At 45.1% G+C, this 27,842-nt stretch overlaps 1 protein-coding gene across 1 annotated transcript; it reads left to right on the forward strand.

The window, feature by feature from the left end:
- The first annotated feature begins 947 nt into the window (after positions 1–947).
- On the forward strand, positions 948–27,842 carry LOC103181286 (interleukin-15). Its single transcript, XM_007897649.2, has 8 exons — positions 948–997; positions 3,198–3,352; positions 11,073–11,173; positions 18,666–18,771; positions 20,475–20,504; positions 22,098–22,130; positions 25,104–25,250; positions 27,309–27,842. Exons 2-8 carry the CDS (start codon positions 3,329–3,331, stop codon positions 27,417–27,419), a joined length of 552 nt encoding a protein of 183 aa, XP_007895840.1. The 5' UTR covers positions 948–997; positions 3,198–3,328; the 3' UTR covers positions 27,420–27,842.

Below are 27,842 nucleotides of genomic sequence, written 5' to 3' on the forward strand. Positions count from 1 at the left end.
ACACAGACCCACACACACACCCACCCACACACACACACACACACAGACCCACACACACACACCCACACACACACACATACACAGACCCACACACACACACACCCACACACACACACAGACCCACACACACACACAGACACAGACACACACACACACAGACTCTGTGCAGCTCTCATCCGCAATACCACACTCGCATTTTGCATTCATTTTGCTTTACTTTTTTTCCACCCGGAAATTTTTTTTAAAACAAGAGCGAAGGAGAGAGAGAGAGAGAGAGGAGGGAGTGCGCCGTTCTGCTGCTGCTCCATCAGAGAGAAGAGACTCCTCCTTTACCCCCCCCTGCACCCCCCCCCTGCACCCCCTCCTGCACCCCCTCCTGCACCCCCTCCCCCTGCACCCCCTCCTGCACCCCCTCCCCCTGCACCCCCTCCCCCCCTCCTGCACCCCCTCCTGCACCCCCTCCCCTGCACCCCCTCCCCTGCACCCCCTCCTGCACCCCTCCCCCTGCACCCCCTCCTGCACCCCTCCCCCTGCATCCCTCCCCCTGCACCCCCTCCCCTGCACCCCCTCCCCCTGCACCCCCTCCTGCACCCCCTCCTCCTGCACCCCCTCCTCCTGCACCCCCTCCCCCTGCACCCCCTCCCCCTGCACCCCCTCCTCCTGCACCCCCTCCCCCTGCACCCCCTCCCCCTGCACCCCCTCCTCCTGCACCCCCTCCTGCACCCTCCCCCTGCACCCCCTCCCCCTGCACCCCCTCCCCCTGCACCCCTCCCCCTGCACCCCCTCCCCCTGCACCCTCTCCCCCTGTGCCCAGAGGCGTGTTGGCAGCAGTGGGTGAGTGAGTGGGTGAGTGGGTGGGTGAGTGAGTGGGTGAGGGCTCTCGGTGACCATGAGCAGCGGCCAGTGGCCGTCCCTCGGGTGAGAAAGTCGGATGAGCGCTCTCGCGGCTCTCACCCTCACTGGGCTGTCGCTTATGCAGTTTGCTGTCTTCAAACAGGTATTTTTATACACATTTATTTTTATATATATATATATATATATATGCAGACACATCTCTATCTGCATCGCAAATCTAAACTGTGGCTTAGTGTTGCAGGGGTGGGTTTCTTTTTATGCATTTTTATATATATGTGTGTGTGTGGGGTGGGGGGGGTGTGTGGGGTGGGGGTGGGTGTCATTTTATATATAAATGTAGGTGTCTTCTTACGCACATGTGTGATTAAGAAATGTAAGAACGTAAAGGTTTGATGGGCAAAGGTTGTCCAAGGTCCATCCAGTTCACTTTCCGCCATCCAGGCGGTGGCATGTCATGTCATGTCATGTCCCAAACTATATGTTGTTTCCCAGAGACATTATCTCCTAACAGAAATCTATCTATAAGAACGTAAGATACCATATATATATATATATATACACATGTGTGTGCGTATGTGTATGTGTGCATTTATTTATATATAGTATATTTATATACGGCTTCAGAAAACATAATAATGGAATGGTACAGTTTCACTCTGCACTGCAGTGATCTGATATTAACAATGAACTTCGAGCTGCAAACTCTGAACTTCACACTGTAAAGCAGCGCCTTGTTCAACACTGGCTGGCGTGACTGATCTGATCCATCACACACTTTGTGCTTCAAGGTCACGGTGTGTTTTTGTTCCGGTATATTCTGTGCAAAAAGTCCTTTAGAGAATTCACATCCTGAATTTGTGGGTGTTTATCCACAGGATTCCTTCCTAAGTAAGCTGTAGGATAATATGGTAGAGCAGTTTTTTTTAATTTAGTGTTTAAAATAAAGCGCATTATTTACTTACTAAGTCTTCATGTGAAAAGTTTTATATCCCTGCTTCGCACTGAGTTTCCCAGTACAGTCTCAGTAATAGTTTTGCCCGCAAAATATAGAGTCAATTCACTTTATAGTATATTCTGTGATCCCTTTGGTGACGTCTCAAAAGACGTGATAAGGCACTATATCAAAATGCAAAGATTATTATTATAATATGGAATGTTACCAGCAATTTGCTGGGGAATGGGATTTCCAACTAATTCCCTCTTGAAAGCTGAAATGGGTCGTGCCTCAACCACATCCAGTGGGGAATTCATTCCCTGGCCTATCCTATCAACTCTATTGGCAGGAGTTTGTTCAGTTTGTGCAACTCACAATACTTATTCAAGGAAAACTGTATTTGTATTTGATACATTTAAATTTTAATTCCTGTTTAAAAACCTATTATATATTATATTTGTGAATGAGTGACTATTTGGTTAAACAATGGCTGGTGGTTTACATATTAAAGTGTCAGCCTTGCTCAGTAGCATGCTTCTAGGTCAGAGGGTTGCGGATTTAGGCCCAACGTTGGGACTTTAAACTCACAGTGTAGACTGACTCTGCAGCTGGAAGAGAACTGCATTGTTGGTGGTGCTGTCTTTTGGATGAGACGTGAAACTGAGGTCATGTCTGCCTGTTCAGTTGGACGTTAAAGCTCCCATGGGACTATCGAAAGAGAGAAGGGAATTTCTCCCAGTTTCCTGGCCTTTATTTCTCCAGATACAATTGGATAGAATGGAATAGAATTATTATTATTCATCATAATAATAAATACTCTTTGGTAGGAGGAGTCTTCAGGATTTAATAATCCTTAATTATCCTTGCATTTGATATAGCGCCTTTCATGTCAGGAAGATGTCTCAAAGCACTGCTCAGGATTTACTGTAAACTGTAGTTACTGTATTCTGTAGGTGGATGAGGCAGCCAGTTTCTGAACAGCAATGTCCCATCATGTCACTGATTTATAAATTATATATTGAAAGTGATAAAAACACCAATATTGCAATCTGTTTTACTGTTTATGACCATATTTATGTATCATGCTGTAAGGGTAATGTACTGAAATAATCTTTCCTGGAGGATAAAGGGCAGGGTGGAGATGTTATTTTGCTGCAAGAACACATGAATACGTGTGTATGAACTTAGTTCTTCAAGTCATAAATTTTACATCCCTGCTATACTGAGTTGCCCAGTAATAATTCGAGAGAATGGGGCAAGAGGAGGGGAATGGAATTTGAGTAAGTAGCCCTAGTGGGGAGTTAGCAATATGAAAGACACAATGGAGACCTTACAATCTCAGTTGGTGTAAACATTCTGTCACCGCTGTGCATAAGTACTGTTGAGTTGCTTCCCTGCATTGTTTCAGGGATTTATTTTGTTCAGCTGGGTGTCTGCACATGTGGATTACATCAGGATTTTACGTCTCAAAGCACATCACAGTGCTACCTGAGTACCTGTGCTGGGGGTGGAAAGTTGAAGAATGTGGTGAAGCGAAAGATGACCCAATGTGCGGTCAAAGAGGTATGTTTTAAGGCGGGCTTTGCACATGGGGGGTGGGGGGGAGTCAAAAGGGATTCCGGGATGGAATTCCAGAGAATGGGAGCAGAATGGCGGAAAGCTTACCTGCCGATGGTGGGGCAAATAGGGCAGGGGACATGATAGGGCAAGTCGATGTTTGTGAGTGAAGGGAGCGGCTGAGTTGGTAGGAATATAGGAGGTCACAAATGTGGGGTGGGGCAAAATCAATGGAGGGATTTAAAGGTGAGGATGAGGATCTTGAATTTGATCTGCTGGTAAATGGGGACCAAATGGAGCTGAGTGAGAATGGGGGTGATAGGCTCACACCGGAGTCTGCTGTGGGAGAGACAGGCTGTTGAGATCTGTATAAAATTGAAGGGCTTTGTAATCTTTCAGTGTGGTAAAGCTTTATTGAAATGCAAATGATTTCTTTCCTGCACTGGAGAATTCTGTGTATTCGTATGAGAGATATTTTAGCTGCTGAGGCTCCGTGACCCTATCACCCCCTTCCTCCCCTGGCTCCCAACATCCAGAGGATAGAGTTCAAAATCCTCGTGCTCGCCTTAGAAGCCATCCTTGGCTTTGCTTCTCCCTACCTTTGTAACCTGCTACCTCCACATCGACCTGTCTGCTCCCTTTGCTCAGTAGGCTCTGGCCTGCTCCACATCCCCCGCCTGGTCCACCTACCATCAGCAGTCAGGCCTTCTGCCTCCACCCTTTGGAACTCCATCCCACATTCCCTTTGCCTCGCTCCCTCAATTACCTCCTTCAAGGCATGTCTCAAGATCTTCCTCTTTGACTGCGCCTTCGGTCACCCTCCTACCCTTACCCTCCTTGCCCACCCACCTCTCCTGACCCTAACTCCGTGCTTGGGTCCAAATCCCTTGGGACATCCTTCCAACGTGAAAGGCGTTATACAAATGTAATTTGTTGTTGTTGCTTTTGCCAATGAGCAGTGCTGTGTTCTGGGCTCAGCCTGTGAGTATGATTAAGAGTCTTATAGGGGTAAAGTATCTACAACAACAACAACAACAATATTCCATTTATAAAGCGCCTTTCACGTCAGGAGGACGTCCCAAGGCGCTGCACAGTTGGGTCATGACCCGAGCAGGGGGGAAATGGTCAGGGTGAGGGAAGGGAGGGAGCGAGGAGGGGGGAAATGGTCAGGGTGAGGGGAGGGAAGGGAGGGAGCGAGGAGGGGAAGAGAGTCGAGAGGGGAGCTGAAGGCACGGTCAAAGAGAAAGGTTTTGAGACCGGCCTTGAAGGAGGAAAGGGAGGAAGCGGCGAAGGCACTGGGGGATGGAGTTCCAGAGCCTCGGGGCTGAGAGGCTGAAGGCCCGACCACCGATGGTAGGGCGGTTGGGGCGGGGGACGTGGAGCAGACCGGAGCCAGAGGAACGGAGGGTACGGGCAGGTAGGTAGGGGGATAGTAGGTTGGAGAGGTAGGAGGGAGCAAGGCCGTGAATGGCCTTGTAGGTGAGGATGAGGATCTTGAAATCAATCCTCTGGGGGATGGGGAGCCAGTGGAGGCGAGCGAGGGTGGGAGTGATGTGGTCCCGAAGCCTGGTGCGGGACAGTACACGAGCTGCAGAGTTCTGAATGACCTGCAGCTTGTGGAGGGAGGTGGCGGGAAGGCCGGCGAGGAGAGAGTTCCCATAGTCCAGCCTTGAGGTGACAAAGGCGTGGACCAGGGTTTCAGCAGCGTGAGGGGTGAGGTAATGCCGTAGTCTGGCGATGTTCCGGAGGTGATGGAAGGCGGTGCCAGTTGTGGTGCGGATGTGAGGGAGAAAGGACAGCTCAGGGTCGAACAAAACGCCGAGGTTCCTGACTGGCTTTGAGAGGTGGAGAGTGCAGCCTTGGATGCTGATGGTGTCAGCGCCTGAGGTGCGGAGGCGCTGACGTGAGCCAATCAGGAGGGCCTCGGTTTTTCGCACGTTGAGCTGAAGAAAGTTGTCTCTCGTCCAGGACTCGATGTCGGACAGGCAGCTGTCAGGACATCGGTGGTCGTGGAGTTGAGAGTAGAGGAGGAAAGGTAGAGTTGGGTGTCATCCGCATACATGTGGAAGTTAACTCCATGTCTGCGGATGATGTCACCGAGGGGGAGCATATAGAGGGTGAAGAGGAGGGGACCGAGGACAGAGCCCTGAGGGACACCACATGAGACAGTGCGGGGGGTGGAGGAGAAGCCATTCGTCGAGACGAAGTGAAGACGGTGAGAAAGGTACGACCTAAACCATTCAAGGACAGTGCCTTGAAGGTTGAGGTGGGAGGACAAGCGGTGGAGTAGGATAGCGTGGTCGACCGTATCGAATGCTGCCGATAGGTCGAGGAGGACGAGGAGACAGAGGGAGCCCTGGTCACAGATGGTCAGGATATCATTGGTGACCTTGACCAGGGCAGTTTCTGTGCTATGGGCAGCACGGAAACCTGACTGAAGGGGTTCGAAAAGAGAATGGGTGGAAAGGAAAGAGCGCAGTTGGGAGGCGACAACTCTTTCCAAGACCTTGGAGAGAAAGGGGAGGTTGGAGATGGGCCGGTAGCTTGATAGCTGCGACGCATCAAGGGAGGGTTTTTTCAGGGTGGGCGTGATGATGGCAGTTTTTAATGGAATGGGGACAGAGCCAGAGGAGAGGGACAGGTTGATGATGTCAGTGATATGTGGGGCAAGAAAGTGGAGCTGGGAGATAAGGAGTGGAGTGGGGATGGGGTCAAGGGAGCAGGTGGTTGGTTTTAGGGATAGGATGAGTTCAGTGACAGAGGGTGGGGAAACGGGTACGAAGGTGTGTAGGGGAGGATGGGTAGGAGTCGGAGTGTGGGAGGGAAGGGGTGGGTGGTGGGTGGAAGTTGGAGGGGAAGTGACCGCGGAGCGGATTCCCTTGATCTTGGATTCAAGGAAATCCAGCATCTCCTCGCAGTGAAGGTTGGAGGAGATGACCTGCGCGGGGTGGCGGGGGGGACGGAGGAGTCGGGTTGTGGTGGAAAACAGTAGCCTGGGGTTGTTCTTCGCCTCCAGGATTATCCTGGAGTAGAAGGACGACTTGGCCGAGGCTAGAGTGGAGCGGTAAATTTTGAGGAGGTCCAGCCAGATTTGTCGGTGGACCGTTAGGCCAGATTTGACACAGGTGCGTTCAGCAGCCCGCACCTGGCTTTTCAGTGAGCGGAGGTGGGTGGTGTACCAGGGGGAGGAGCGGGAGTAGGAGACAGTGCGGGAAGTGATGGGGGCAAGAGTATCGAGTGTGGAGGAGAGGGTATTGTGGAGGAGGGAGAGAGGAGAAGAGGGGTCGGTGAGGGTTGAAGGCCAGAGGGAGAGGAGTTCAGAGGACTCCAAGGCATCGGTTAGGGATTGTGGGGGTAACTTCTTCCAAGGGCGGTAGAAGATGGTGGTGGGTCTGGTGGAGGTGGGGAGGGGGGTGGAGGTGGTGAAGGAGATGAAGTAGTGGTCAGAGATGGCCTTGTCGGTAATAGTGACATCCGAGACACTGAGGCCCCGGGTGATCACCAAATCGAGTGGGTGGCCGTGACTGTGAGTGGGGGAGTTTATGTGTAAGGAGAGGTTGAGTGAGGAGAGCAGGGAAGAGAAGTCTGTGGAGATGGAGCAGGAGGGGGTGAAGTGTAGGTTAAAGTCGCCCAGGATGATGAGGCGATCGGAGCAGAGGCAAAGAGATGTGAGGAGTGTTGAAATGTCAGAGATGAAGGTGGGAGAGGTTTTAGGGGGCCGGTAGAGGAGGAGGATTTTAAGGGAGAGGAATGAGGGGTGGGAGAGGGTGAGGTGCTCAAAGGAGGGGAAAGAGCCAGTGGAGTAGGGGGATAGGGCAAGTGGTGTCCTTGAGATAAGGGCAACACCACCGCCACGGCGGTTGGGGCGGGGGATGTGGTGGGAGGTGTAGCCGGGTGGCGTGGCCTCCGTGAGGGGGAAGGTGTCGCCTGGGGTGAGCCAGGTTTCTGTTAAGGCCATGATATCAACGTTCTCATCAAGGATGAGATCGTTGATGACCAGGGCCTTGTTGCAGAGGGAGCGGACATTTTGCAGTCCGATGTGGAGGGAGCGGTTGACAGAAGGGTGTGTGGGAGGGGAGGGGGGTCCAGGTTGTGAGGCAGGGGTGGGGGGAATGGGGATGAGGGAGGAGAGGTTGACTCCCCGGGTCTGTGTCCGGGGTGGTGGCGAGTGTGGTGGGGAATGGGGCAGTCGGTGTGGCTGCTGCTGGACAGCCAACGCCGAGTGCCGCGGTGAGCCCGGCGGAGGATTCCCAGACTGGAGCAGAGGGAGGTTGTGGGAGGGTCAAGTGGGGATAGAAGACGAGAGGGACGGAGAGAGAGGAGGAGAGAGCGGGAGAGATGCAGAGGGGGGAGGGTTTGGGGGGAGAGAGGAAGGGGGCGGGAGGGAGGGGGTGAGGGGGCTCGGGTCAAAGCGGCAGCCATAGTGCGCACGCGGGGACCGGGAGCGAGCGGTCAGGTGGATGGCATTATCCCGCAGAGTCCTGTAGCTCAGTGGTTAGAGCACTCGCTTTGCAAGTGAGAGACCTGAGTTCAATTCCAGGCAGAGGGCGAAACCTTGGGCAAGTTTCCTTACTCCACACAGAGCCTAATAATAATCCCTCCAAAACCAAAAACAATAATAAATTGGTCATTTTCAATCTACGACTGCTTGTGGGACATTGCTGTGCGCAATTGGCTGCCGCGTTCGCCCACAAATATACAGTCAATTCACTTTACTGTGTGTTCTGTGAAGCGCTTTGGGATGTCCTCCTGACATGAAAAGCGCTATATCAAATGCAAGGATTATTATTATTATTATTATAGATTGGGGCAGCGAACGCAACAGGACCATAGTGGGCTCTGATGTGAGCCCTGGGGGAGGTGGGGGGCGCAGAGGGTCTATTTATTTATTTATTTATTTATTTTTTGCGCGCGCACTCACCTGAAAACTAATCTGTGACGTCGCAGTTCCCCCGCTCCGCCCCCACACCGCCCCCCCCCCCCCCCCCCCGGGTCTGAACTCACTCCGGCGTCGAGTTTAAGTACCTGGGTCAGTAGGCCCAGGCTCCTCCCCGCGCTGTCCTGCCGCCGCTCCCCGACTGGCTGAACTCGCTCCGGCGTCGAGTTTAAGTACCTGGGTCAGTAGGCCCAGGCTCAGGCTCAGTAGGCCCAGGCTCCTCCCCGCGCTGTCCTGCCGCCGCTCCCCGATCTAGCGCTTATAGTATTTCTCTTGGGTTAAGTAACAGTTTTGTAGCGTGAATGTGAAGGGAAACAAGCCTCTGACAGTTATAGCAGCTCTCATCAGATTGAAGCATTTGAAAATGCGAATGACTAGCAGGGAAATGCAGAGATTTAAAGGTGTTCAGCAAAGGTTGAGACCTTGGTCACCAATGGTGAAATAAGCTATAGACCAGGGTTGAACTGGCCCAGGGTATGGCCTGGAATAGGGCTGGAAAAGATCGCAGAAGCAGGGTGGGACAAGACCATTTGTAGACCAGGTCAAGGATCTTAAGCACGTTCTTCTGAGGTGCTGGGATCCCATCGACATTGGTGGGAATGAGCTTTGAGCGGAAGAGTATAAGGGCTGCAGAGTTCATGCAAAAAGACTGAAAACATATGCATGTGTGTTGATCACGTGGAATAAGTGGAAACAATGGAAAGTTCAGATAACCTGTTTTCTCAGAATGCAGGAAGGAAGCCATTTAATTTGGAAGTTGCTATAACTGTGGAGTCCTGTAGCTTATTGTTTGGAGCATTCGCCTCGCAAGCGAGAAGACCTGGATTCCATTCCTGTGCAGGGTGAAATGTTAGCCAAATTTCCTTACTCCAGAACACCTAGCAGTAAATAGGAACCCGGTTGTTTGTCGAATGGTGGATTGCTTTTCCGGGGGTAATAATCCCTTCAAAAATAAATAAATAAATACATAATAATAATTTGGTCACTGAATCCATGACTGTGTTTGGGATACTGCTGTACGCAATTCACTTGACAGTATATTCTGCGAAGCTCTTCGAGACCTCTCAAAGTCGTGATGCGGCACATTATCAAATGCAAGGATTATTATTATCAAATGCAAGGATTATTATTAAATGCAAGGATTATTATTATTACAGCTATTTTTGAGGTGTTGCCTTTCAGCAAAAGCTATTAATTGGTGTTTATATTTGCCTGTTCAGATACTCAAGATCCCATGGTACTATTTTTGAAGGACAGAGCAACTTCCTGGTTTCCTCGCTAGTAGCTTTACTTCATTGAAATTCATCTGCAAAAAGCCGATTCAGTTTAGTTGAATAGCAATTTCAGGATGGACACAGAAATTGTTTCTTTAAATGGAGGAACAGAAGTGTTGTTGAAATGCAGTGATTCTGTATTAGGAGATACTACTAGCCTCTGAGTTACTGCCAGGGAATCATTATTAATCATTCAGCTTGCAAAATGCCTTTTTTTAACCCAATTTCTACAGCAACAACTTGTATTAATACAGCACCATTCACACAGGATAGTGTATCAGAGTGCTATACACTGGCAGGGTTGGACATCGAGTAAGGGAAGGGGAGAAGAAGGAGGCGATATGGTCGTGATCCAAGAAGTACATTTTAAGGAGAGTATTAAAGGTGGATAAAGAGGGGATGAGGTGTTTGCCTGCCATGTTTCGCCCCCATAATATGTGGAGTCCTGTAGCTCAGTGGTTAGAGCACTCGCTTTGCAAGTGAGAGACCTGAGTTCATTTCCAGGCAGGGCGAAACCTTGGGCAAGTTTCCTTACTCCACACGCCTAATAATAATCCCTCCAAAAAAACAAAAACAATAATAAATTGGTCATTTTCAATCTACGACTGTTTGTGGGACATTGCTGTGCGCAATTGGCTGCCGCGTTCGCCCACAAATATACAGTCAATTCACTTTACAGTGTGTTCTGTGAAGCGCTTTGGGACGTCCTCCTGACGTGAAAAGCGCTATATCAAATGCAAGGATTATTAATATACATTCAATTGACTTTACAGTATATTTTGTGAAGAGCTTTCAGATGTCTCAAATATGTGATAAGAAGCTATATAAAATGCAAGAATTATTATATTATTATTATATATCAGCAGTGAGACTGAGGATGAGCAACTCTCATCTGAACTGCGGTCCTGTGTCGTGCAGTGGCAACAGGATTCAACGAAATCTAGTTTAATCTGCAGATAGAAAATATTAAATATGGGTTGAATCTATGAGTACAAAATATTAAATGTGGAATGTATCTTTAAATGGAAAACTGTTCTCCCCAAGTATTTTTCCATCCCGCTCCCGCCTGGTCAGGTGCAGCCTATCCCAAGGGTCCATTCCTGACCCCCTTCTTTTCCTTATTGACATGCTCCGTCTCTGCGATATCATCCGCAGATGTGAGGTCAACTTCCACAAATATGTGTTGACTCCCAAATCTGCTACTCATACAGCTGCTATCCATTTCCACTGATGTTCTGTCAGCTTGTTTGTCAGACATTAAGACCTGGATGATTGTAAATGTCCTGCAGTTGAATGTCGACAAGACGGAAACCATGCTTCTCGCCTCCCGTCAACGTCTTCGTTCCTGCAGCTCTGACCTCCTCGACAGTCAATTCACTTTACAGTTTTTCTATGAAGCGCTTTGAGACGTCTAGAAGACGTGAAAAGTGCTATATCTAATGCAAGGATTATTATTATATTATTAAAAAAGGAATTTTTTCTTTTACTGATTACTATGTATCTTTTTTTTCTGCAGAGACACGTGAAGCGGGTTTGTTTCTGCTGTTATCTCAACCTTACATTGGACGTTTTCACCTTTATAAACACTGAGGCTGGGCTTTGTCTACTTTTGCTATGGTAATATTTTAAATGTTTATTTATTATATCGTAAAAGGCAATATAAATGTTCACCCAAACTATATAAAATCTTTCATTTGCTGAAAAGGTAACATAATGCTTTCATCTGTAAAATCAGGAAACATTGCTGTTAAAATTTTAAAACCCGGCTATTATTTAATAATATTGATTATCATTATTATTATTATTATCAAATGCAGTATTGGCTTTCTGTCATCCTTGTAGATAATATTAATTTTTAAATATTTAAACCTCTCCCCCCCAATTTATCAGTCTCTTTTAGATGTACTATATGTAACTCTAGTTCAAAGCTGTACACTGTTATACATGGAGAAGAGACCGTTTGATGACCCCTTGTTTCAAGAATGCAAGTTAACATTTTTACTGTCATATTATTTCTGTAAGAAATAGATTGATGGAATCTTGCAACCGTTTATATATTTCGCATCTGAAATGCGTAATGGTTGAACCCTTCATGGTTCTGGCCATGAATGGTTCAGATCGTACCTCTCACACCACCTCCACTTCATCTCCACAAACGGTTTCTCCTCTAACTTCTGCACCGTCTTGTGCGGCATTCCTCAGGGCTCTGTCCTTGGTTCCCTCCTCTTCAATATCTATATACTCCCTCTTGGTGACATCATCCGCACACATGGGGTATCAGCTTCCACATGTATGCGGATGAGACCAAATTGTACCATCCTTGACTCCAGGACCACTGCTGTCCTGACAGAATGTCTATCAGACATCAAGTCCTGGATGAGAACTAACTTTCTACAGTTGAACGTCAACAAGACCGAGGCTCTCCTGATTGGTTCCGGTCAGCGCCTCCTCACCTCAGGGGCTGACAGCATCACCATCCAACGATGCACACTCCACCTTACTGAGCCAGTCCGGAACTTTGGCATCTTGTTTGACCCTCAACTATCCTTTCTACCCCACATGTCTGCTATGACCTGCTCTGCCTTCCCCCACCTCTGCAACATCGCCCGGCTCCGCCATTGTCTTAAACTGCAGGCCGCCAAAACCCAGATACACACATTCATACCATCAAGGCTTGACTATGAAAACTCCCTGCTTGTTGGCCTCCCCAACTCCTCCCTCCATAGGCAAATCATCCAGAACTCTGCAACCCGTGTCTTCTCCCATACCAGGCTCCATGACCCTATCACACCATCCTCGCCCGACTACACTGGCTTCCAATCACACAGAGGATACAGTTCAAGATCCTGTTCCTCACCTTCAAAACCCTCTATCGCCTGGCTCCCCCCTACCTCTGCGACCTCCTAACCCCCTACCATCTTGCCGGCTCCCTCTGCTCAGCGGTCTCCGGCTTGCTTCACATCCCCCGCCTCGCCCGTCCCAGCATTGGCGGGGGGGCCTTTAGCCACTCTACCCCCACCCTCTGGAACTCTGTCCCTCAGTCCCTCTGTCTCGCTGCCTCCCTTGCCTCCTTCAAGACCCATTTCAAGACCTCATCAACCATGCTTTCAATCACCCTACTTTTGCCCAGAAAAATACTTTTACATGCACCAAGACAGAACAAGAGGACAAAGGTTTGGAGTTGCAAGGGGCAATTTCGGGTTAGAGGCGAGGAAGTATTTCTTTATTCAGTGGCTAATCAATGAATAACCAAAATCATCGAAACTACAATTATGATCCTCTGTCAGAACTATATGTAAAAACCTGCTGCGGATGTGTTGTGGTATGAATGGAAATCAATTCAGAATTAGTTTAATCAAAATGTTCCTTTAAAACGTTGCAGCTGATCTCTGGAAAGTCATTTGTCACAGTGGCTGTTTAGAGTATGGAAGTCCAATCTTTTGCTGCCTAGGGTTGGATGCTCTATTTAAGAAGTGACCGTAGGACACACAAGCAATATTTTTGTATTTCCCATTTAAGGGCTATAGAAGGAGCAGGTGGGCCAGATGATATGGAGGAAGAGGGGGGACCCGGATCAATCTGGCCCATGGATAAAACCAGTTGGACCAATCTGGTTTAGAGTAACATTAAGTAAAACTAACCAGCTGGCAGATATTTAACAAAAGCTACACTGTGTGGTACTAATCAGCAGTTGTTTGACTCTGGCCAGCTGGAGTTTGGCATTGGCTAGAGAGAGTTTGATCTGGTTAATGGGAATTTAGCACTGGCTCGTGAGTGTTTGGCACTGGTCAGTTTTACAACAACAATAAAATTACATTTGTATAGTGCCTTTCATGTCGGGAGGATGTCCCAAGGCGCTAGACAATCAGCGTTTCGGACTTGAGCTGGGGGTTGGGATTGGGGAGGGTTGAGAGCAGGGGAACAAGGAGGGTGACTGAAGGCACGATCGAAGAGGAGGGTCTTGAGACGGGTCTTGAAGGAGGCAAGGGAGGCGGCAGGGCGAAGGGGCTGTGGGATGGAGTTCCAGAGGGTAGGGACAGAGTGGCAGAAGGTCTGCCCGTCAATGGTAGGACGGACGAGACGGGGACGTGAAGCAGTCTATAGCCCACTGAGTGGTGGGAGTGGGCAGGTTGGTAGGTGGTTAGAAGGTCACAGAGGTAGGGGGGAGCAAGACCATGGAGGCCTTTGAAGGTGAGGGCCAGAATCTTGAACTGTATCCTCTGTGTGATGGGAAGCCAGTGGAGTCAGGCGAGGATGGGGGTGATAGGGTCGCGGATCCTGGTGTGGGAGAGGACACAGGCTGCAGAGTTCTGGATGATCTGCAGCCTATGGAGGGAGGAGTTGGGGAGGCTGACAAGCAGTGAGTTTGCATAGTCGAGCCTGGATGTTATGAATGCGTGTATGAGGGTCTCAGCGGCCTGTGGTGGGAGACAGTGGCAGAGCCCGGCGATGTTGCGGAGGTGGGGGACATGGCCACATATGTGGAATAGAAATGATAGTTGAGGGTCAAACAAGGTTCTGGACTGGCTTAGTAAGGTGGAGTATGCATCTTTGGATGGTGATGATGTTAATGCCTGAGTTATGGAGGTGCTGACGGGAGCCAATCAGGAGAGCCTCGGTCTTGTTGACATTCAACTGTAGAAAGTTAGCTCTCATCCAGGACTTGATGTCTGACAGACATTCTGTCAGAACAGCAGTGGTCCTGGAGTCGAGGGTGGAGGCAGAGAGATCTCTATTGGGTGTCATCCGCATACATGTGAAAATTGACCCCATGTCTGCAGATGATGTTACCAAGAGGGAGCATATAGATATTGAAAAGGAGGGGACCAAGGACAGAGCCCTGAGGACCTCTCTATGAGATGGTGCGGGGGCTAGAGGAGAAGCCATTTGTGGAGATGAAGTGGAGACGATGTGAGAGGTGGGATCTGAACCATTCAAGAAAAGAACCATGAAGGTTGAGGTGAGAGGAGAGGCGGTTGAGGAGTATAGAGTGGTCAACGGCATCGAAGGCAGCAGGGAGGTCCAGGAAGACGAGGAGGCAGAGGGAGCCATGTTTGCAGATGGGCAAAATGTCATTTGTCACTTTGACCAAAGCTATTTCTGCGCTATGGGCAGCACAGAAACCCAAATGAAGGGGTTTGTGAAGGGAGTGCAGGAGAGGAAGGAGCAAAGCTGGTAAGCAACGACTCGTTCCAGGACCTTGGGGAGAAAATGGAGGTTGGAGACGGGGGCAGTAGTTTGAGAGCATGGATGGGTCCAGGGTTTGTTTTTGAAGGATAGGAGTGATGATAGCCATTTTTAGAGAGGGTGGGAATGGTGCCAGTGGACAGAGAGAGGTTAATGATGTCTGTGAGTAGTGGGGGGGCAAGGAGGTGGAGATGGGAGGTAAAGAGAGGGATAGGGACTCCTTGATAGCTGTCAAGGAGTTTTAGCAACATAAACTGGACAAACCATTTGCGGTATTTAGATGAAGGTTATAATGAACTGCGGAACAAGATGGGAATAGCTGTGTCCGTAAAGTTTATTTTTATTTGTAATCTGAGCAAGATAGGTGTCAAGGAGGGGAAACACCTCATGACATTATTAGCTGTAAAGAGAAGCAGTTTTCTTTTAGTCACTGCCAGAGAGAGGATCTAAAGCATTCTCAGATCTAACTGTTCTTGGCATATTACATCCAGCTCTGTTAGTTACATTAGCTGAGCAATTTGAACTTTGACTCCTCGATTTGACCATCGGCGGACGTGCCTTCAGCCTCTTTGCCCACATCCTTTACAGCCCCATCCCACAGACCCTTCACCTCGCTTCTTCCATTTCCTCCTTCAAGGCCCAGCTCAAGACTCTCCTCTTTTACCATGCCTTCAGTTATCCTCCCTGCCCCACACCCCTTCTGATCCCAACCTCCAGCTTGGATTCAAAAGTGGATGGGAGAGGAGAGGAGATCGAGGATGATGCAATAGCTGACATTGTCAAAGCCATGAAAGCTATCTGTGTTCTGTGCTTTTTTTAATTAGTGGGAGGGTGTGTAGTAATTGACACTTACTTCACAAGATAACAAAATTGGTCTGAATGAAGAAAGTTCTTTGTTTACCTGATCTCATCCCTCCACCCTAATGTCTCCACATCACTGCATCAAGCTGCTTTTTAAATGAGTCCAATGTCCTGACCTCTACACCCCTCCTAGGCAACCTGTTCTAGTCGTAAACAAAAAGGTTTCCTGGTGTCTGACTTGAAGTTGCCCTTTACAACTCTAAACCTATGTCCTCTTGTCCTGTGGTTAAGATACATCCCAAAATATTGATCCGTGTTTATTTTTTCAGTGTTGTACACATGATTATCAGTGTGGCTTTTATCATGGTTTGAATGGTGCTGCGCAACTCGTGGAAAGCATCAATACAAAGATCTAAAAACACACCTACATCCTTGATGGGAGAGTGGGGCTAGTTGGATAGCTCTTTCAATGAGCATTTACAGGGCTATGGGGTAAAAGTGGGGGATTGTGACTTATTGAATAGCTTTTTCAAAGAGCCGGCATAGGCACGATGGGCCGAATAGCCCCCTTCTGTGCTATAAATTCTGTGATCCTATAAAAGAATATGCTGCTGTAGAATCCACTGTCTGAAATCAGAAGCTTAGAGGCACAAAGTTCAACTCAGGAATTTTGCTTTATAATAACATAATAATCCTTGCATTTGATATTGTGAATTATCACGTCTTCTAGACGTCTCACAGAATATACTGTAAAGTGAATTGACTGTATATTTTGAGGGAGAATCGCCGCAGCCAATTGTGCACAGCAGTATCCCACAAACAGTCGTGGATTGAGTGACCAAATTATTATTATTTTTTTTGATGGGATTATTATCCTCGGAAAAGCGATCCGTCAATCGACTAACAACTGGGTTCCTACTTACTGCTAGGTAAACAGGCGTGTGGAGTAAGGAAACTTGCCCAACATTTCGCCCTGCCCTGTTTGGGAATCAAACCCAGAACCTCTCGCTTGTGGGGCGAACGCTCTAACAACTAAACTACAGAACTCCACATTGAAGCTTTGCAGTCTCATTTATTACAGTGCAATGTGATGAGCTCCAGGGTAGAAGCTGGTGCCAGCGCAGGTACAATAGGCTTAACAGCCTCCTATTGTGATTGTTAAATTGAGTCACATGTGTTTGAAACATAATGTTTCAGTAAGCTCGATCTGTGCGTCTAGAAGACGTGAAAAGCGCTATATCAAATGCAAGCATTATTATTATATGACACCAGCCAAAAATTATTAAGGTGAAGTTAACAATAATATAAATTGGAGCGATAAATTTTACTCACTGGGTGCTGTGAAATCTGTAACATATTGTAAACTGAGATCCCAGGAAAACAGATTGACTATTTCTGTGATTAGAATTGCGTGGAAATATCACAATTTTCATTTGTTTATGCCAAAAGATGACACCAATGTTTTATTGACGATAGGAACACTAAGCCTGCTTCATGTCCCTTTCCTGATGCGCCCCACAGTTGTGGGCACACTTTCAGCTATTGTGTCCCCGCTCTCTAAAACTCCAACCCAGAATCCCGCCACCCAAACCTTTGAAGTCTTTCTTCGGCCTATATTTTTGACTGTGCTTTTGGTTACCTTTTCTACACCGTCGTTTAGCTTGGGTTCCCTCTGGAACTCCATCCCGGAGCCCCTCTGTCTTGTCCTCTTACCTCCTTCAAGGCCCGTCTCAAGACCTTCCTTTTTGACTGTGCATCTTCTCTCCTCCACCCCCCTTACCCTCCACCCCTGTCTGATCCCAACTCGCAACTTGGGTGCAAGCCCCACATTGTCCAACCCCTTGGGACTTCCTCCTGATGTGAAAGGCGCTATATTAATGCGATTTGTTATCATTATCGTTATCATTGTTGTTGTTGGGTTATTTCCAGTCAGATATTTAAAGCGTATTTTAAGATATCGTCATGTTGTAAAAGGAGCTACAATGCAAAGTTAGAATTGCTCTTTATTGTTGTAAGAACTGGTAAAGGGGGATTCTTTATCTCAAACTAAAGGCACGTGACCAGCAGTGACCTGATTTCCAGGAGGCAGTTATCAAGTTCATGTATGTTCCAACAGTTGGTTTCAATATAAACTGATATCAAGATCTATAAATTTCCCGCCCATCCGAGGATTACCCTTAAAATCTTTGAACCTTGCAATTGAAGCAATTGAAAAATCAATGATTCTTTCACTGTGATCTTGATGACTGTCTCATGGTGGATGGTATGAACTGGCTTGCGGTGCAACTGATAATGCTCAAGGTCCCATATTTAAAGATTGGATCTCTTATTATCATTTATGACCCACTGGGTACCAGCCTGGAACAGTTGGTATCATTTTCACCTCTGAATTCAAGCCCCACATTGGAACTCTAGGTTGACACTCAAATACAGTGCTGTGGGAATGCTGCATTGATGGAGGTGCCTTCCTTTGGATGAGGTGTTAAAAGACACTCCTGTCAATCTGCCTGTACAGGTGGATATTAAAGATCCCATGTCATAATTTGAAAAGAGAAGGGAGTTTCTCTCGGTGTCCTGGCCAACAAATCCCTCAAATAAAATTGGTCATTTATTTCACGACTCTTTGTGGATCATTACTATGTGCAAATTGGCTACCACTTTCGCCTTTAAAATACAGTCACATTAAACCGTGTGATGTGCTTTGAGATGTTCTCCTGGCATGGAAAGTACTATATAAAAATGCAAGGATTGTTGTCTTCTCAAGCCATAAAGCAAAACCAGGAAATGAGTCCTGCATGTTCAGACCTTACTTAACGCACTCAAGATACAACTTGAGGAAACTTCATCAATTCTTAACTTATAAACTTATAACTTATACATATAACTTATGTTGTCGGGGGTGATCTGATGACATAGATGCTTTCTTTAGTGTGGGAAGCTCACTAGCTTTCTGCAGCATGGACAGCTCGATTGCTTCCCATACAACCCTTTATAACATGGGTAGAATTTTATGGTCAACAACCCCTATCCTTCCCCAACTGCTGCATTACAATGGAATTCTGTTGTATACATGCATTCAAATGTATATTTTGGTTATTTGTTTTCTTTTTGCATTTTACAGCAGTCTTAGTGTGTGTCTGCCCAAAGTGGAAGGGGATTCCACTACCAAGCTCGACAAAAAGCATGGTGCGATGAGAGAAATGATGTCAACATTGATGAATTTAAACGTTAGTATTGATATTTCTTTTACTAAATAACTCACTTTTTTTGTTGAAGGCAGTGAACAAGTGTAAGTACAGTCTAATGTCCAGGGTTTGCCTACAAAAATACGCAGTCACTACACTTTACAGTGAATCCTGTGAAGCGCTTTGAGGTGTCCTCCTGATGTGAAAGGCACTATATCAAAAGCAACGATTATTATAAGATACAGAACATTGTTCTGAGCAGGAGAATTGCTGATGTTGAAATCATATCTAGTGGCGGAATGGGACGAATGAGGAAGAACACATTTCACGGAGGTTCAATTTATGCAGCTTTCTTTGTTTAAAATAGGTGATCACTAACTTCAGCATCAGACAATTTATCCCATTCATAGCCTACTCATTCTAATTAGCATTGCCATGAAGCCAATAATAACCTTCCAGCTTATCAGTGCAATACAACAACATGCCCTTATACAGTGCCCTCCATGCAGGGTAGCGTCTCAGAGCACTTAACATGGTATCAAGAAGTACATTGGAACCTCAATTACCCACTGTATTAATGAGCCAACCTTCCCTCCACTCTATTAGGTATTATTTGAGAGTATAGGCAGTGGAAGCTTTTTGTGGTGGGGGAGGGGAGTTGTATAAAGTCATGCAATAATTTTGCATTTTTTAAATAGTCCTTGGATTTGATATTACGCCTTATCATGTTATCAAGCTATCTCAAACCGCTTCACAGGATTTAATGTAAAGTGGTGTGTCGGAGTTGTTTTGTCAGTGAAATATCAATCTAGTTGAATGTGTGAAAGACAAAATGATTGTGGCACATAAGTGATCAGTAATTCTTAAAATTTTATGTTTTTTGCTTGATTTTGCTTTATGTACTTTGATACTGTTGATCTGATAATTGACTGTTCCGAGAGCAAATTAATAAGTGTTTTTCTAGTGACAGGTGAAATAGGATTGTTTAAAAAGAGACAAAGTCTAAAGGGAGCATATTTTGTTCAAAGTACGCATGCAAGATTCCCTCCACTCTAGTAGGTATTTGAGAGTACAGGCAGTGGAAGTTTCCATGTTGGAAAATGTAAACATATAAACTTATCTTATGTTTAATCTCTACTTAGAGTTGAATGCACTAACTTTATGTAGGTGAAAAACACTTGGGTATTATGTCCCTTGGTTTGAATAAAACTCTGTAAGAAGCTGCAGAGCTGTCAGTGTGAGAAAGCTGAATGAATATCATTACAGCCCACCATTAACCTCTGTTGAGTAGAGCAAACTTATTTAACTTTGGGTTAGTCAATCTAGGTGTTGCTATAACCACTCCTCCATGATCAATACAGAGCAAGCAAAACATTTTATAAAAATCTACAGAACACATTTGTTAGGCGGGTAACCCCTGGAATTTCAACTTGCCTGTAAGACAATTCCTTGTTTCGTCCACAAATTACACAAACAATCCACCTTTACAGTATATTCTGTGAAGCGCATTGAGATAATAAAAGTCACATCTGAAATAATGAGTCACAGGTGGACTTTTGGGTCTATTATTTTTGACAAGCGATATCGATAATGAAAATGTTAACACATTTATGTATGTTGAACGTATGTTCAAGTGTTGTATAATCAAGTGCTATATAATCCAAAACATGCATTAGATATGGTGGTAAAAAACATTTTGTATCATCCATATTTATTTTATAAAAACATTTCTTATTTTATTTTAGAAATCTTTGAGCATTCCTGCCAGCATAAGTGTAAGTATTCGATACAGAGTGCATCAGTGTTCTCAACTGTTAATACAGAATACATGAGTGTTCTCAACCATTCATTCTCCAGTTATACTACAATGAGGCTTCAGCTTGGCTCAATTGGAAGCATTCTCAGCTCAATTGGAAGCACATTCGCCTCTGAGTCAAAAGGTTCATTGACTCGCGTTGGGACTTTGAACTCAAGGTCTAGGCAATGCAACAACAACAACAAGATTTCATTTATAGAGCGCCTTTCACGTCGGGAGGACGTCCCAAGGCGCTGGACAGTTGGGTCGGGACCCGAGCAGGGGGGAAATGGTCAGGGTGAGGGGAGGGAAGGGAGGGAGCGAGGAGGGGATAGAGAGTCGAGACGGGAGCTGAAGGCACGGTTGAAGAGAACCCCAGGGGTGAGGGTGTGCTGCCATCAGAGGTGCCGACCTTCAGATGAAGAGTTAAACTAAGATCCTATCTGCCTGTTCAGGTGCATGTTAAAGATCCCGTACCACTGCTCAAAAAGAGAAGGGAGTTTCTCAGTAACAACAACATTTGCATAGCACGTTTTACGTCAAGAGGACGTACCAGAGTGCTGGGCAACAATCCCCAACTATGGCTGTTTGTGGGACAATGCTGGGTGCAAATGGGTGCTGCCATGTATATGTTTTGGGATGCCCTTCTGACACGAAAGGTATAATAAAAATGTAAATTTATATTGTACAAATACACAGTAACTACACTTTAAATACTGTGAAGTGCTTTGTTTCATCCTCTTGATGTGAAAGGTGTATTATAAAAGGCAGGGGGTATTATAACCAATCTATATGAAATGCCAGGATTATTATTATGATCAATTTCATGCCCTGCCTGTCGTTGAGCAGCTCAGAGTGGTAGCAAGAGTTTGCAATCTATTCCAAATCATTGGGCTTGGTTCTACAGATGAGTGTGCATCCAAGCTAGTAAGCCGATGCATTACACAACACTCCTTCAGGAGCACATGGATCTGTCTGTCTTGAGACCTTTCCTAAGTTTTAGTGCTCCAACAGACTGCCCATGAATTTTAAAACTTAGAAGGGAACTGAAGGCTAGATGGAGTCCCATTTTTGTTAAGTTGTCTCTGCATCAGAGATACCCACAGCCGTGCACTGTGATTAAAATCTAAAGCTACCTACTTTCGGGAGCAGGACTCAAAATCACTTAAACTGAAGCTCATGACAGTTTTCTGGGTCAGTTTAGTGCAGAAACCAAATCAAATCAATACAGATCAGTTTAGCCACATTCGTAAATTTAAGGATTATTATTATTATTGTTCGTAAAAGAGTACCAGTTTGAGCTGTTTTTCCATTCCTTTCTTACTGTCACTGCAATTCCTCTCAATCTGTTCCTCTACCTTCAGAATCCAATAAATGTTTTAAAAATCTCACTGGCACAGAAGTCGAATAATTTGCAACTGCGATTCTTGAAAGCGAGACTGACAACATTTTTGTGTGATCAGTGTTCATTAATGGGTTACAGCAGGTTTAGTAGCGCTATTTCTAGACTGATTTTGCATCTTTCTATATGAAATGTTACTGAGTCTCTAAAACTGCTTTTCTTTTCTTTCAGGATTTAACTTTGTACAGCCCTGAAAACGTACCTGTAAGTGATAAGTATCATTACATCTCCAATTTTCTAAACTCCACAGCACTGGATTAGAGAGGGGGAAATTCAGACAGGGGTTGCCACTTCTACAGATTGCTCTGTAGGGACCACTGCTCGAAGGTGGGCATGTGTGGACATTGCTAGAAGACAGCATCAAGCTCAGATAACTGTCAAGGCTTACATCAGCATATAATTCATGGTCAGATAACTGTCAAGGCTTACATCAGCAACAAAGCTACATTTGTATAGCGTCTTTCACATTGGGAAGACGTCCCAAGGTGCTGGACAATCAGTATTTCGGACCCGAGCTGGGGATTAGGATCAGGGAGGGTGGAGGGCAGGGGGTGAAGGAGGGTGATGGAAGGCATGGTTGAAGAGGAAGATCTTGAGATGGGTCTTGAAGGAGGCAAGGGAGTAGGTAAGGCAGAGGGATTGCGGGAAGGTTTACACAAGATCACAAGATTAGTTCGGATGAATAAGGTGCTTTGGTCCATCTGATCTCATCCTTCCAGAACACCCATCTAATTGTCCTTGTATCACAGCATCAATCTTTTTTTTTAAACAATTCCAGTGTCCTGGCCTCAACCACCTATCTTGACAACCTGTTCCAGTCATTAATCAGCATAAAAAAACTTCCTGAATGTGTATCTGTCCTGAAATTGCCCTTTGCAACGGTAAACCTATGTTCTCTTATTCTATTATATTGGCGCGGGTTGTCAGTAATGCTAGTATTGCTTCCTGCGCATGTGTAGTGCACAGGAAGTTACTTTACTCCCTGTGCATAACACAGGCACTTCCTGTGCATAACAACAGCGCACACTATGCAGGAAGTGATATCAGCAACACTCCCTGTGAGTAGTGCCCATACATGAAGTGACAGTCAGCGACGAACTGACAACTCAGAAATGGCCAATTTTTTAGCACGGGAAGGTAGCAGATCAGTGCAAGACTGCATGAAAACAGAGCCATACTCTGTTATGAAAATAAAGCAATTGTTGCATTGTTGGCTGTAACAAGCCTCATTATATTCAAAACTTATTGTGCATTCCAGAACTAAAACTGGTGTCAGCAGCTTTCCGAAGCTGATGTGTATCATGTGTCCAGTTATCTGATAATCTTATCCACCTGGATAGCACTGCTTTCAGCTGCTGTTTTGTTCAGCTACATGAAAACAGCAGCACTTCTCTCAAGTCTTTTGTGCAGATACTTAATGATAATAATAATCTTTGCATTTGATATAGTGCCTTATTATCTTCGAGATGTCTCAAAACGCTTCACAGAATATACTGTAGAGTGAATTGACTGCATATTTTGTGGGCGAAACCCAGCAGCCAATTGCACACCACAGTGTTCCACGAACAGTTGTGGGACCAATTTATTATTATTATTTTTTTTGAAGGAATTTCCCCCAGAATAGTGATTCGCCAATCGATGAACAACCAGGTTCCTACTTACTGTTAGGTAAACAGAGGCGTGTGGAGTAAGGAAACTTGCCTAAGATTTTGCCTGGTCGGGAATCGAACCCGGGTCTCTCGCTAGCAAAGTGAGTGCCCTAACCGCTGAGCTACAAGACTCCAAGCTAACACTTCTTCATTTAAGACTGTTTCAGCTTGTTCTGGATTCTTCCTCTCGATCAAAGAGGAAGGTCTTGAGAAGGACCTTGAAAGAGGTGAGAGAAGGGGTGGGGAAAAGGGAATCCAGGAAGGAGTTCTAGAGAGCGGGAGCAGAATGGCTGAAAGCCCGACTCCATTAGTGGCGGGTAGGAAAGTTTACTGAATGCTCCCAGGCAGTGCTGCACAGACAGGACTCCAGGTGCTGTTGAAATGCTGATTAAGCAGCCTGATTTTGAAACAAGTCCAATCTCGAGTGATAAAAGGAGGAGGAGTGATCCTGGATGTTGAACAGTTTTAAGAAGATTGTATTTGCACATTGTTCCTGTGTAGGGTAAGTTCAGGACATAGGACACACACCAATAATTATTTCAAGGACAACCAACAGCTGAAGCATGTTATCAGGAAGGATGGTAGGGGCCACGTATGCCAAACACATTTTGGAAACAGTTTGTGCTGTACTGCGAGGATGATAGGGCTGGTATTGTAAAGCATTGTGGGAATGGTAGGGCTGATATTGCATGATATTGAGAGGATGGTAGGACTGGTATTATATTGTATTGGAACAATGGTAGGGCTTGTATTGTATTGTGAGGATGGTAGGGCTGATCCTCATTCCAACCTTTAAATTGCTCTATGGTCTTCTCCACACTATTACTGCAACTTCCTCCAACTCACGTGCACCCTCTGCTCAGTGAGCACCGGACTGCTTAATGTCCCCCATCCAGTGTTCAGGCTTGCAGGGTATCTACCCCCACTCTCTGGAGCACCATCCCAGAGTCCCTACTACATATTCCTTCCCTTATCTCATTCAAGACTTTCCTCATTGACCGCACTTTCCCACCTTCCAGTTTGCCAATCCCAGCTCAGCTGCAAATGCTGTTCAGGACCTTGGGATGTCCTCCCGATGTGAAAGATGCTATGTAAATGTAAATTTCAATTTCATTGTATTATATTCTGGAAGGATGAGATGCAATGCGCAAAAGGTCCTTCTTCATACAAATCTCTCTCTTGTGATGTTGTGCCCTGCAGCCTCAGACAATTTCCTAGTCAATGCAACGCACAAACATTTTGTGTAGTTCCATTACCAGGCAAACGTGTGGCGGGCTCACTGGTGTATCTTGTCACTGTGGAAGATGTGGAATCACAAAGTGGAGTGATGGAGGACAGATAGTTATACAAATGTAATTTGTTGTTGTTTTGTTTCCTGATCAATGAAATCAGACTCAAGTTGAAATGTCAGCCTACGTAGAAAGAAGGAGAAGAAAATCCAACCTTTAAGACTTGCAGGCAATGGGGATATTTTACCTGTTCAATCAGAATTGATCAAGTAAAACAGAATCTGCTTTTTCTTTTTCAGGAGAATTGCTTTGACGCTGCCCTTCTGTGCTTCATGAAAGAAATGAAAACTTTAGAATTTGAGATGAAACTTGTCCAGAGCAAGAATCACCAGAAATTGTCAATATGTAACCAAATGTTGACGACTTATAAGAGATTACTTCATGAGGTAAGATATAAAAGCAGCATTATGAAATGCTGCTCGTTCAAAAAAATAGTAATAATAATCCTTACGTTTGGTATAGCGCCTTTCATGTTGGGAGGGCATCCCAAAGCACTTCACAGGATACACTGTAAAGTGAAGTGACTGTGGTTTGTAGGCATAAAACGGAATATATTGTAAACTGGATTGACTGTATATTTTGTGGACGAAACGCGGCAGCCAATTGCGCACAGCAGTGTCCCACAAACAGTAGTGGATTGAGTGACCAAATTATTATTTTTATAGTTGAAGGGATTAATGCTCTAAGTCTGGCAACATCTCAGCAACTGTTGAAATACAGAAAGGTTCTGGTCTTGTTTTTTTCCCTGCTAGTACCTTCCTGTAGCTTTCTATCCTTCGGTAATACAAATATCCAAAGTCAACATGTTGGAATTTCCGATCCCGAGGTTCAAATAATGACCCGACAATCCAATTAAGGTGTAAATAGAGATTTATTAATCAAAGTAACATATACAAAACCAGTAAAATAATACTGCCACTACAAGTAACAGAACTTATACTACCAGTTTTGGAGTAGTCAGTCAGTTGCAATGGTTTCAGCACACCTTTACTCCGATGGTTCGGCTGCCCTCTTTGTCTGGCTGGATCTACTGTCTTACTTGCCTAACATCAGGGTAGTTATACTTTTTCCACCTAAGGATCTTCCCCCCTTCTTCTCCAATCAAGCATCTTAGCGCATACCCAACGTACTTGACCCTTGCGCATCCTTGTACCCATATCTACTGGATAAGCAGACCCTTTTGAGACAAAGCAGCTTGCTCATTATTCTTCAACACATGACATCTTGCTTCTCCCTTCCAAGGCCGGAGCCTGTCTTTGAAACATTTAACATGATCGGCATATGTTCACAGAATACTGAGCAGCTTTACTTAGGTGTGCTCATGGAATGCAGATTTCTTGTGCCCTTCTTGAAGCCTGTTCTATGCCTTCTCTCACCATCACAACTGACTGACCGTTGGCCTTTCAGAACCAGGATGGCTTATTCTGCCAATTCCTTAAATGTTAGTAAAACAGTTTCTTTCTCTCCCTGTTTCCTACCGTCATGCATATATGGGTATTGATATACATATATACATTAATAGTGAATATATATATTCATTATTAATTCTTCTATTGCTCTTCTTACAAACTATATTAAAATCCACCTTTTCTAACAAACAGCAGCCAATAATGGAGCCGGTATGAAATTTCCTTTTGACTGGCTAAACGCAAGATAGAGCAGCAATTGAGAGAGAAGTAATGAAGCTGACATGTTACAGCACTTTGTCATGTTGAAACATTTCAAAGGACTTCATGATTCATTTCTGTCAAGTATATTGACTATTAGTATGCAATTTCATTTCAGAGCTCTGGTTAGCTGTGGACTTAGGCACTATTATTTTCAGAAGGAAATTTAAATGGTCACAGTACTGCTATGAGCTATTATTACCATTTATGTATTATTTCATATTGTCCCTCTGCTTCCATTTTGTATAATCAGCTGTTTTAGGGAGAGTGACACATGACAAATGCAAATGGTAGTGTGTGCATCATGTGATTTGCTCTCATATTTGACCTGGTGTAAACTGTGAGCATTTCTGTTGAACAAAGGGGTCCTATTCACTTATGCAGGGCTTATATAATAGCATAGATCTGCTCCTGAGATGACTACCCCCATTAAAGAATACTAAACTACACTTGTTTACGAGCCAATATCTTATCACATCAAAGCATTTCAAATGGCTTTGCGCAACAAGAGATTTTCCAGATAAAGTATCATTTTCCAGTCGAAACATTCAGAATGTCACACATGATTAAAAGTCATGCATGAATTTTTTTTGGGTCAAACTCATCACCATCTTTAAGAGTATGCAAACCAGACTGAGAGTTCCATGCATTCCACCTACCCATGGAAATTCCCATGTCTGGAATGACTCAATTTGAGGAATTTTAACTTAATAGAAGAAATATACAATTCAAATTTATTATTCATCCCTGTGTCTAAAGATGCTTTTTCTTTTACAGCTTAACGATTGCAAACCTTGTGAAGAATTCCAAGAAAAAAATGTCACATCTTTTCTAAGCGGCTTCATATCATTACTACAGCAAATTATCAAGTTTAAATCCGTAAACTAGTCATTTTATTATTATGAAGTCATTGACATTAACCAAAGGAAAAAGTGAATTGTAAATAGCTATTTTTATAAATGCTGTTTTTTTGTGTGTATTTTATATTTAACTTAAAGTGCCTGTGTTATTGTACATAAATATTTTATGGCTTTTTCTGTTATTGTATATAGGTAATTACTGATTTATTTTTCTGTTGCATATAAATATTTTTCTTGATTTGTGCAGCTGTAGATAAATATTTTGTACTGATAGTTGTCATTGTATATAAATGTTTCACTGAATTCTTTAAAATAATTTACCAGTTGTGCATATTTTTGTATATATTTTGTAGATTTTAACCATTCTCGCTTGTTAATGGCAATTAAATGAATTTTGAATTTCCATGGAAAGGATGATGCTGTTTGAATTATAAAACTGATGTGACAGACA

Source organism: Callorhinchus milii, unplaced genomic scaffold, assembly GCF_018977255.1.
Source record: "Callorhinchus milii isolate IMCB2004 unplaced genomic scaffold, IMCB_Cmil_1.0 Scaffold1, whole genome shotgun sequence".
NCBI lineage: Eukaryota > Metazoa > Chordata > Chondrichthyes > Chimaeriformes > Callorhinchidae > Callorhinchus > Callorhinchus milii.